Source organism: Bison bison, unplaced genomic scaffold, assembly GCF_000754665.1.
Source record: "Bison bison bison isolate TAMUID 2011002044 unplaced genomic scaffold, Bison_UMD1.0 scf7180017864331, whole genome shotgun sequence".
Taxonomy (NCBI): Eukaryota; Metazoa; Chordata; class Mammalia; order Artiodactyla; family Bovidae; genus Bison; species Bison bison.
Window position 1 is genome coordinate 1888621 of NW_011494903.1, and position 10918 is coordinate 1899538.

At 44.3% G+C, this 10918-nt stretch overlaps 1 protein-coding gene across 1 annotated transcript in view; it reads right to left on the bottom strand.

Annotated features, from left to right (window-relative positions):
• Positions 1–8918: 8918 nt before the first annotated feature.
• C7 (complement component 7) overlaps positions 8919–10918 on the bottom strand; it is a 57068-nt gene continuing 55068 nt past the window's right edge. Inside the window, exon 18 of the mRNA XM_010853720.1 lies at positions 8919–10151. Coding sequence (XP_010852022.1) covers positions 9970–10151 — 182 coding nt within the window. The 3' untranslated portion in view covers positions 8919–9969. The remainder of the gene's footprint in view (positions 10152–10918) is intronic.

Here is a 10918-nt window from a genome sequence, read left to right on the forward strand (position 1 = left end):
TGAAGCAGATTGGCCTCCTCAATATAGATGAGGATCACCCAACCCATCGATGGTCCAAATAGAAAGAGAAATGTTGAATTTTCTCTCTCTACATGAATGCTTGAGCTGACATTGGTGTCCTCCTGGCGTTGGAATGAGAATTACACCACTGGCACTCCTGGGTCTCAGGCCTTCAGAGTCAAACTGAAATTTACACCAGAGGCTTTGGGGTCTATAGCATGCAATGGCAGATCATTGGACTTCTTAGCTTTCATAATCACATGAGCCAATTCCTAATAATAAAACTTATTTTATATGTACATGTATATATTTATACATGTTTATTTGGAGAACCCTAACAAATAAAGTCTACTTACATGCACAGAGTTTATACATACTACTTCAATAACCAAAGGGAAACTGGAGTAGCTATGTTAATACCAAACAAAGTAGACTTCAAAACAAAGAATATATCAGATACAAAGAGACGTTTGATGGCAACAAATGGGTCAGTTTATCAAGAGGACAGAATAATCCTAAAAGTTTATGCACCTAATAATGGGGATTCAAAATACATGAAGCAAAACTGATGGAATTGAAAGAAGAAATAGATAAATCTACAAAACACTCTCAATATCTGATAGAACAAGCAGGCTGAAGATCAATAAGGATACAGAAGACTTGAACAACACTACCAACTTGACCTTATTGACATTGTGGAACACTCGACTGAATCACAGTAGAAGGCAACTTCCTTTCAAGTGCAAATGAAGCATTCACCGAACTAGATCATACTTTGAACCAAAATATGACAAATAAGACAAATCTCCATAAATTTAAAAGGATTGAAATCATTCAAAGTATGTTCTATAACCACAGTGGAATTGAACTAGAAATCAATAACAGAAAGATATTTTGAAATCTCCAAAATATTTAGAAAATTAATGTTATTTAATTAAAAAGTCAATGTTTATTAAAGTTTCATATCCTTAGGATAAAATCACAATAGACATATTTCTAGGTAGATATGCCCACGTGTGTGAATGTACTCAGTTGCTCAATTGTGTTCCATTCTTTGTGATCCTGTTGCAGGAAGGGGGACCCCTTCCAGGGCCCAAAACTGGGCTCTTGTCTAACACTCGGAAGTGAATTGTCCAAGGAGACACATGTGCTGACAAAGCAAGAGAATTTATGGGGAAAGGGCACCCGGGTGGAGAGCAGTAGGGTAAGGAAACCCAGGAGAACTGCTCTGCCACATGGCTTGCAGTCTCAGGTTTCATGGTGATGGGATTAGTTTCCGGGTTGTCCTTAGCCAATCATTCTGACTCAGAGTCCTTCCTGGTGAACAAGTCCTTCCTTGTTCAGCCAAGATGGATGCCAGCAAGGATTCTGGGAGGTGGTCGGACATGTGGTGTCTCCTTTTGACCTTTCCCAAACTCTTCCAGTTGGTGGTGGCATATTAGTTCCATGTTCCTTACTGGGACCTCCTGTCTTAAAACAACTCACGTAAATGGTTACTATAGTGCCTGGCCAGGGTGGTGGTTTCAGTCAGTGTGCTTCCCCTAACAACTCCCCTCTGAGAGACTTCATACTCCAGATACTTCTTGGGAATTGAGGCGGAGGTCTCTTGCTTCTGTTAACTTCTTCCTGCTGTGCATGGGCATAGACCTGCCTAGCAGAGCAGATGTCTCTCTCTACCTGATCTAAGTCAAGGTATTCTTTGCCTGAAAATAGCATTCACCCTTGTAATAACAGCAATTTAGCTTGAAACTGTTGGCTCCTCTCAGAGATGAAATAGACAGGGGCCAAACAGGAGACCTAACAGGATGGTCGTTACTGGTCCCCAGAAACAGAAGGCAACATCTGGGGAGAGGGCTGCAGGGTGTGTGACTTTTTTCTGATTGGTTGGTGGTGAGGCAACAGAGTGGTGCTCCAAGACTCTTGTGTTCAGCCTGAAGTTACCATCCTCCACCTCGGTGGGGGCCCCAGTTCTGCAGAAGAACTCAAAGACTTTGTTATGCATATTTCTTGAGTAGGAACCAGGACCCTGTCTCAAGGCTGTACCACCATTTGATTGTTCCTCCTCTGTTTCTGTATCCCCTCCCTTCCCTGAATAGAAATCATTTGAATCTGGTCTTTGGGACTCAGGGAAGGTCAGGAGACTGAATGAATGTTCTTATCCTTTTTTTTGGCATTCTATGCACAATATTTTTTATTGCTGTTTATCTAAAACCTTCAGAAATATCAAATTTTCATTAATCAAAACTTGCCTCTTAAATATTTCAGGTATGCATACATGTATTCAAGATGAAATCAAATGGAACTGTGTATTGGTTTGAAGTCACAGCTTCATTTGGGGTGGGGCAGGGACAGGAGGTCCTGGTAAGGAACACGGAGCTAATAAGCCACCACCAACTGGAAGAGTTTGGGAAAGGTCAAAAGGAGACACCACATGTCTGACCACCTCCCAGAATCCTCGCTGGCATGCATCTTGGCTGAACAAGGTGTGCACCACCAGGAAGGACTCTGAGTCAGAATGATTGGCTAAAGACAACCCAGAAACTAATCCCATCACCATAAGACCCAAGACTGTGGCCATGTGGCACAGCAGTTCTCCTGGGTTTCCTTACCCTACTGCTCTCTGCCTGGGTGACCTTTCCCCATAAAATCTCTTGCTTTGACAGCACACGTCTCCTCAGACAATTCATTTCCGAGTGTTAGATAAGAGCCTAGTTTTGGGCCCTGGAAAGGGTCCCCCCTTCCTGGAACAACCCCATGGACTCAACCAGGCTCCTCTGTCTATGGAATTTTCCAGGAAAGAATACTGGAGTGGGTTCCTATTCCCTATTTCAGGAGATCTTCCCAACCCAGGCATAGAACCTGTCTCGTGCATCTCCTGCATTTGGGAGGCATATTACTTACCACTGTACCACTTGGGAAGCCAGGTATAACCATAGACGCATTCAAACACACACAGCAGATTCATGGAGCATTAGAAAAACATTTATTTCGATCCATTTTAAAAGATCAGTTTGAGGAAGTCATCATATTTACACAGCTGAATCTTTTTAAAAGCGCTATGGAAATTCCTGTGTTTTCATTCCAGTGACCAAATCTTATCTTGAATGTTGGTTTATTTTTTTAATAAGACCAAGTATAACAAAAATTTTAGAACCAGTTGTTGTTGTTTAGTTGCCAAGTCATGTCTGACTCTTTGCAACCCCATAGACTGTAGCCTGCCAGGCTCCTCTGTTCATAGAATTTCCCAGGCAAGAATACAGGAGAGGGTTGCCGTTTCCTTCTCCAGGGGATCTTCCCAACACAGGGATTGAACCCATGTCTTCTGCATTGGCAGGTGGATTCTTTACCACTGAACCAACAGGGAAGCCCTTGAATCAACAAGAAATGCTATTGTCATACTATTGCTACCTATTGCGATAACTACTGCCTACCTACAATATATCAAAATAGTGGTTAAGAGTGTAATCTACCAAACAAAAGGGCTTGAATTTGAATTCTGTTTCCTCTAATTGTTATCTGTGTAAGTTGGGTAAATCACTTAGTTTCTCTATGCCTCCATTTCCTCATTTGTAAAATGAGAATAATAATAGTAGTTATTCACAGTGTCATTAAACTGATTAAATGAGCTAATATATATAAAGTGCTCCCAGCAGGTTTAGGTTTTAATATTAATGTTGCTCCTTTCCTGCATTCAGGTTTTTATATTCCACAGCCCAAGACTGAGTTCCAGTGTTGCTTTTCAGAAGAGATGGTATATCCCAGCCTGAGTTCCTTGGGACCTGTATTAGACATTCAAAACACTGGCTTTATAATGTGAGAGAAAAATGTCTCCAAGAATATGCAGAGAGGATGTGTCAGTTTCCATAAATTTGCTCTGTGCTATTTACATTGTTTGCCAAGATTGCCAAAGGGCAAGCTCGTAAGATAAGATTCCTCACCAACCCACTGGAAGAAGCAACCGGTTTGACCAATAAATCACAGCAGTTTATGGTCTCTTCTATGGACTAAATGTGTCTCATCAAAATCCATATGTTGAAGCCTTAATCCCCAAGGTGATGGTATTTGGAGATGGAACCTTTGGGAGTAATTAGGTTTAAATGAGGTCAGAAGTCATAAGGGCAGACCCCCATGGGGGTTTGGTGACTTTATAAGAAGAGGAGGAGACCAGAGCTCCCCATCCACCATGTGAGGACACAATAAGAAAGCAGTTGTCTGCAAACCAGGAGGAGGGCCCTCACCGGAGGCCCAATCTGCTGGGAACTTGATCTTGGACTGTCCAGCCTCCAGGACTGTTTAAGCCTTCCAGTCTATGGTAGTATGTTACAGCAGCCAGAACTAAGACATCTTGCTCTTTTACCCACTAAAATGGGAAAAAAAAAGACTGTTCATCACAGATTAGAAGTCCCAGTCTGCATCCCAGGGGACTGTCAGCTGCAGCCACTTCCACTCTCAGAAGCAGGATCAACAGTCTCCTAATAAGCCAGCATCCCAAGATCAACTTTTCCAGAACTTAGGCTTTTTGTCAATAACTTTTTTTTAATATTCATTTATTTGACTGTCAGGTCTTCCTTACAGCATGCAGGATCTTCATTTTGTCATGCGGGATCTTTCCTTGCCACACACTGGCTCAGTCATGGTGCAAGGGGCACGTGGCATCTTTAGTTCCCCGACCAGAGATCAAATCCGTGTCCCTCGCATTGCAAGGTGGACTCTTAACCACTGACCACCAGAGAGGTCCTGTCAATATCATTTAGATCTCAGGAATTTCTGCTTCCTCCTTAAATTCTCTGCCTCATTCTGTACCGCCGTTCTCAAGTGCAAACATCCTCACCCTCAGTCAGTCCTCCAACAGGGGACATAATTCAAAATTTCCTAACAATATTCCAAAAAAAGAAGGGAGAGAATTAGGAGGCCCACACTTTCACAGCACAAAAAGACAAAGCGTATATACTTAAATCCAAGTATTCAGAATGCCTGCCCTGTGGGTATCATAAGAGAACACTCTCACATAGCACATGAACCTCCCCTGCCTGGCAAGACCCAACTCAAACATGGGTTCACAGGACAGTCAAGGCACCAGCACTATATAGAAATGGATGAGTACCACTCTGGGAAGCATAAGAGCCATTTCCAGACTAGGTCTGCTGACTAGCTATGTGACAATGGAAAGTAACTGTAAAATGGCAGTGTTATTGAGCATATACAGCCAGGGTCCTGAGCCACAGGGGCCACAGAACCATATCGTCAAGTTCCTACTCTCACCAGTCCAGAGGAGACTTGGAGACAAGATCTCTCCAAATGTGACTTCCCCTCACATCTAATGAATCTGTGCACCATGTCCCTGGTAAACAGCCAATCATTGCATTTGTAAGAGGCTCGAGATACTCTGGAAAGCTTCTCATCTTCCTACCAAACTATTTAATCCTATGGGCCACAGTGATCCCACTGGTGAGCGTGTCCATGTTTACACCACACCTGACTTCAAGATTCACGCCACCTCCCCCCTCCCCCCGCCCCATGGTGCTCAGCGTCTGTACAGAGAAGTTTCTGGAGTTCAGTGGGAGCCCTTTAAGAACTACCATCATGGTTCACACTTGGGTTGCATGTGGTCTAGTAAAACACCAATCCTGGGACCTCCACCTTAATCACTTTCTCCTGAGAATGTCTGGTAAAACTTTCCCTTGATAAGAAAATTCCACTCCACCATTATAGAAAAGTCCTTTGACCTGTCTGTATTCCCAGCCCACTTGGTCAGCAGATTCTTGCATAACACACAGTTATTCAACAGCACATCTGATTTATTTGCTCAGTGCTTCTCTGTCGTGAGCATCATTGATCTGTTGTGTACCTGAGGCCCCTCCCCTGGGATTCAGTACCAGCCCCCTCTTGTAGGGATGCACAGAAATAATAGTGATAACAGAAAAGTACTTAATGTTTGTCCTTTCTCAGGAAATTGTCCTCAGCCTGTAAATCAAAAAGCACTTTATTGTTCTTTCTTCTGCCCACCCTTTCACCTTCAGCCCTCCCTCTCTGAAACAACAGTCTTCTCATCTAGTCTTGTTAACCCTTGGCTAAAAAAGCAAATTTTTTTTTTTACGTGATTGATGTTTTGAGAATCAATCTGGAGCTTTGCATGACAGGAATAAATAAAAAGACAAATTGCAAGTGCTTTGGTTGCCACAGCAGGGACTCCTATCATGCCATCAGCTTTCTTGTCCCCAAATGTGTGAACTGCCTGAAAGACCAAGGTAATTGAAAAGCATGCATATACCTCGGGTTTCTCAGATATTAGGAGGAAATTGCCTCCTACTGCAGTTGCTTTCTGGCTCAGTGTTCTGAAAGAGAACAGGTCATTCCGTTTCTAGCTAAAGTATTGAATCCACTTTAGTCCATCAAGGAAGAAAAGTCCTGGTACACTGGTAGGTAGCAGGGTTAATGTTGCGGCTCAGTTCTGCTACTCTGTGCTAAGGATGCTCCAATCTTTTTTTTTTCTTCTCTCTCTCTCTCCCCCATCTCTCCCTCCCTCTTTCTCTCCCTCTCTCTTCTTTTCATTTCTCTTCTCTCCTCTTGTATCTCCTCCTCCTATCCTATCTAAGACAAAGAAAGAGTCATAGATAACGTGAACGCCCTAAGTATATAGGACCTTCATTTATCTTCAAGTTTATGATGACCACCTTCACTAGCTATTACACCCATCTTACAAATAATCCAGATGCCTGTGGTAGGTCAGTATGTGTGCAGGTATGAGGGTGTAAGAAATATTGGTAGTACAGAAAAAAATATAGAGCAAATGATAAACTGTGGGGTTGGTCCAAAAATATTGATAAATATACATACCTTAAGCAAAAGCAAAAGTAATTAACAGCCTATGGTGCAGCTGTTTCAGGGAACACTGAGAAAACCAGCTGCTCAGCACCTGCAGCTCTGAACAGCTACTCACCAACAGGTGGTCTTACAAGTCCCATGTGAAGCTGAGATTAGCCATGACCTGCTCAGCTGAGAGGGGGTGCCCTCAATCAAATGAGCCAGTCACCTGGCTTGTTGTTAGGAAACTCAGAGTTCCAGGGGACATTTGTCAGACATCCCCCTTGCCATTCTACATCCCCACCATACCCCACCTGAATACCAAGACCCTTCCCTCTGTTTCAGGGGGATTACAACCATCCTGGACTGTTGCTGCTGGGAGGGAAGTTCCAAACAGAGCAGTTAGGATGGGGCTCATTAAATCTCAGGGCATTGATAAACAGCACTTCTGTTGGTCAATTGTTAGGAAATGTGTGGAGTGTCGCAAGAAGACACAGTCCAGTGCAATTAGGAAAACTTCCAAAGCAGCTTCTCTGCCCAGGTGACTCACAGGGTCCACTGAAATTGTGAGTGATGGCTGGTAGGACGTGACTGAGCTCCCATGGAGCTCCCTGCAGCTAGTTAATGTCTGAGCCAATTCCCTCCTCTCCCTCTGTCCCCCAGTAGGTCCAGACAACTTTCACTTCAGCATTTTCTGCCTTCTCCTCCAAGGCTAGATCCCAGCCAGGTGCCCTTCACCTGGTCTGAGGCAGAGGGAGGGGCAGACGAGGGCATTCTCCCATTGCCTCTGTTCTCATTGTGTCAGTTTTCATGACATAAACAGTCCTTCCAGCTTTCCTAAAACCTTCTCCTTAGATGTTCAGGAACTCATTTTAGAAATCTCAAAAGATTTTTAATGTTGTAAGTTACTTTCTTCCTGTAGCCCTGCTGCCATGATCCTAATTCTCTCATAGAGAATTGTGAATGTCTCCGTCCAACTAGCGGAGAAGGCAATGGCACCCCACTCCAGTACTCTTGCTTGGAAAATCCCGTGGACAGAGGAGCCTGTTCGGCTGCATTCCATGGGGTCACTAAGAGTCGGACACAACTGAGCGACTTCACTTTCACTTTTCACTTTCATGCACTGGAGAAGGAAATGGCAACCCACTCCAGTGTTCTTGCCTGGAGAATCCCAGGGACGGGGGAGCCTGGTGGGCTGAGAAAAAGCCAAGGATAAGGATGTTCAGAAAAGAAAAAAAAAAACATGAAATTTAGTATTTCAAGACAGCATCTCTGTCCAATCTCATTCACTGGTCCCTGTTTAGCCACCAATTATTCACTCATCCAGGATAGAACCTGGAGGATATTATGCTAAATGAAATAAGCCAGACACAAAAATATAAATACAGCATGATCTCACTTATACAAGGTATCTAAAACAGTCAAACTCATGGAAGCAGAGAGTAGAATGGTGGTTGCCTAGGGCTAGGGGCAGGGAAAATGGGGAGGTGACGGTCAAAGGATATCAAGTTTCAGTTATACAGGATAAAGGAGTTCTAGAGATCTCCTATACAACACGGTGTGTATAGCTAACAATGCTGTAATGTATATTTAAATTTTTCTAAGAGGAAAGATCTTATGTTAAGTGTTCTTTCTGTTCTTATCATGATAATAATAATAATAATTACAATGGGGGTAGGAGGGAACTTTGGGAGGTGATAGATACATTTATGGTCTTGATGGTGGTGATATTTTCACACATGTATGCATGAGTGCATGCTAGGTCACTTCAGTCATGTCTGACTCTTTGGACTATAGCCCACCAGGCTCCTCTGTCCATGGGATTCTCCAGGCAAGAATACTGGAGTGGGTTGCCATGCCCTCCTCCCAGGGATCTTCCCTACCCAGGAATCGAACCCACGTCTCTTATGTCTCCTGCATTGGCAGATTGGTTCTTTACCACTAGCACCACCTGGGAAGTTTCTCACAGATGTATACTTATCCCCAGACTCATGTACAGCTCTTTACATGTCAATCATATCTCAACAGAGTAATTTAAAATGCTTTAAATGTAAAAAAAGAGCACATTAGCTATCCTTCATGGCAAGATTCTTTAAAATTAAACATAACACAGATTTTTTTTTAATGTCAAAGAATGGTATCTTTAATGAGTTTTAAAATCATTGTGATTTAAACTAAAGTTTTATTAAAATGAATCAGAAAATACAGATATTATTCATATATAAACACACATTTTAAATCCCATTGAAGCCCACTCATTTAACCTCCTACAGCTGCTATTTTGTTTTGATGAAAGATGAATAGGGGATAAATAGAAAGCTAATGCTTCAAACGGATCTACCTGTAGAGTCCCCGGAAAAATCTAGGTGTGTATCCGTATTAAAGAACACTCTTCACCCAAATATGCAATCACTCAATAGCTCAAGCATAAATGATGCTTCCTACCAAAAAAAAAAAGAGAGAGAGAGAGAGAAGAGGAAGGCAAATTACAGGTCTTGAATTTGGCACATACTAAAGAAAAGCTCCAGAGAGAAGCCTGAATTGTATTTGTTCTCAGACAAGAAGGTAGCCATCACATAACGGATTCCACTTTGATGACGGGTGATTCAACCTCCTGATAAGATTAGGGATCTCCAGGTGTCCTGCCTGGGTCAACAGGGTGGAGGATTACCATTTGGAATGGAATAATTTTATCTGTCTTCCTCCATTCCACGTCCCCTTGTATTCGGTTTCACTGAGTGAAGCCAGCCTCTCTAATCTTTCTGTTTTCCTAATCAATTTGTAGAATGTATTCTGGCTCATGAGTGGAGTCAATCATACTTAAAACAATCATACAGCATTGAAATTTCTCTAGTCTAACCCTCTAATTTTCAGATTAAAAAAAAAAAGGCAAGGTCCAGAGAAGTACAAAACATCTGCAAAGGTTCATCAATATCCTTCAGACTGACATTTTTTAGAAAGTGAAGAGAAAGATCTGAATTCGGGTTTGGGAGGACAAAGAGCTGTGGGATTATGCAGGGGTTCGAGTTGGGGGAAGGGGACACGGAGGGGAAGGAGAAAGAATGGGCCTGCGTGCTGGGAAGCCGTCTACAGGGCTGGCTGTGCAGAGCTTTAGTTCAGCCACAGCGCCTGCGGGACGGCGAGCCGGACCTCAGGCGCCGGCAACTACGCGGCCTCGGCGGCGCAGGGCCGGATGCCTGTGACGGAGATGCTCAGCCCTCTGCATCTCAGGACGCCGGCCTCGCACTCGGTCATCGTCTGCTCCCTGCCGTTCACCTCTACGCAGACGCTAAATCCTGCTTCCTCGCACTCCGAGGCGGCTCTGCAGACACATTCGCTGCCCTCGGCTGGAAAAAGAAACGAGAGAGGCTTAACGGCACCTGGTGGAGATGAGGGAGGCCAGGCGCATCCCATCCAAAGTTATGCAAGTGGTGACTGGAGAGCTACCGGTGTTCCTGTCACCCATTACCTGCCCCACCCCAAGTGTGGGCTTCCCTGGTGGCTCAGACGGTAAATAATCTGCCTGTAATGCAGGAGACCCGGGTTCAGTCCCTGGGTCAGGAAGATCCCCTGGCGCAGGGAATGGCAACCTGCTCCAGTAAAAGGAGGCATTTTGCTCCAGAGTAAGCAAGTTCTGAGGCTGGTGCCAGGCTTCCTGTCGACTGGACGCCCATGGGGCGGTTCTCTCCTTCAGGTGCTGCCCAGGGGCGCCCCAAACATGATGTGATCCCTCAACGCCCAGACCGAAGGCGGAGACCTCAGCAAAGAGCCGGGCGGCAAGCCTCAGAGGGAGACAAAGTAAAGGAGAATTAACTTGCTTTGAGAGAGAGGACGTGAAACCCAAAAGGCCTCATACTGCATAAAGACCAAACAGAAACTAGTGGGAAGGAAAGCTGTGTGGGCGCTGAAGGGGTGATGCTGGAATACACCGGCCAGGCATCCCCTGAAGGAGGGTAACCAGATCAGCCAGCAGACTGTGATGACTGCCAAACCGAAAGTGTCGCAGACACGGATGGCCATAGAGTTTTATGTGTCACTGCCTCTGCTGCAAATGGGACAGGGGTGAGGGGAAAGATACCCAGGGGGTACCAGCCAGGAGCGCGAGGCCCTGAGG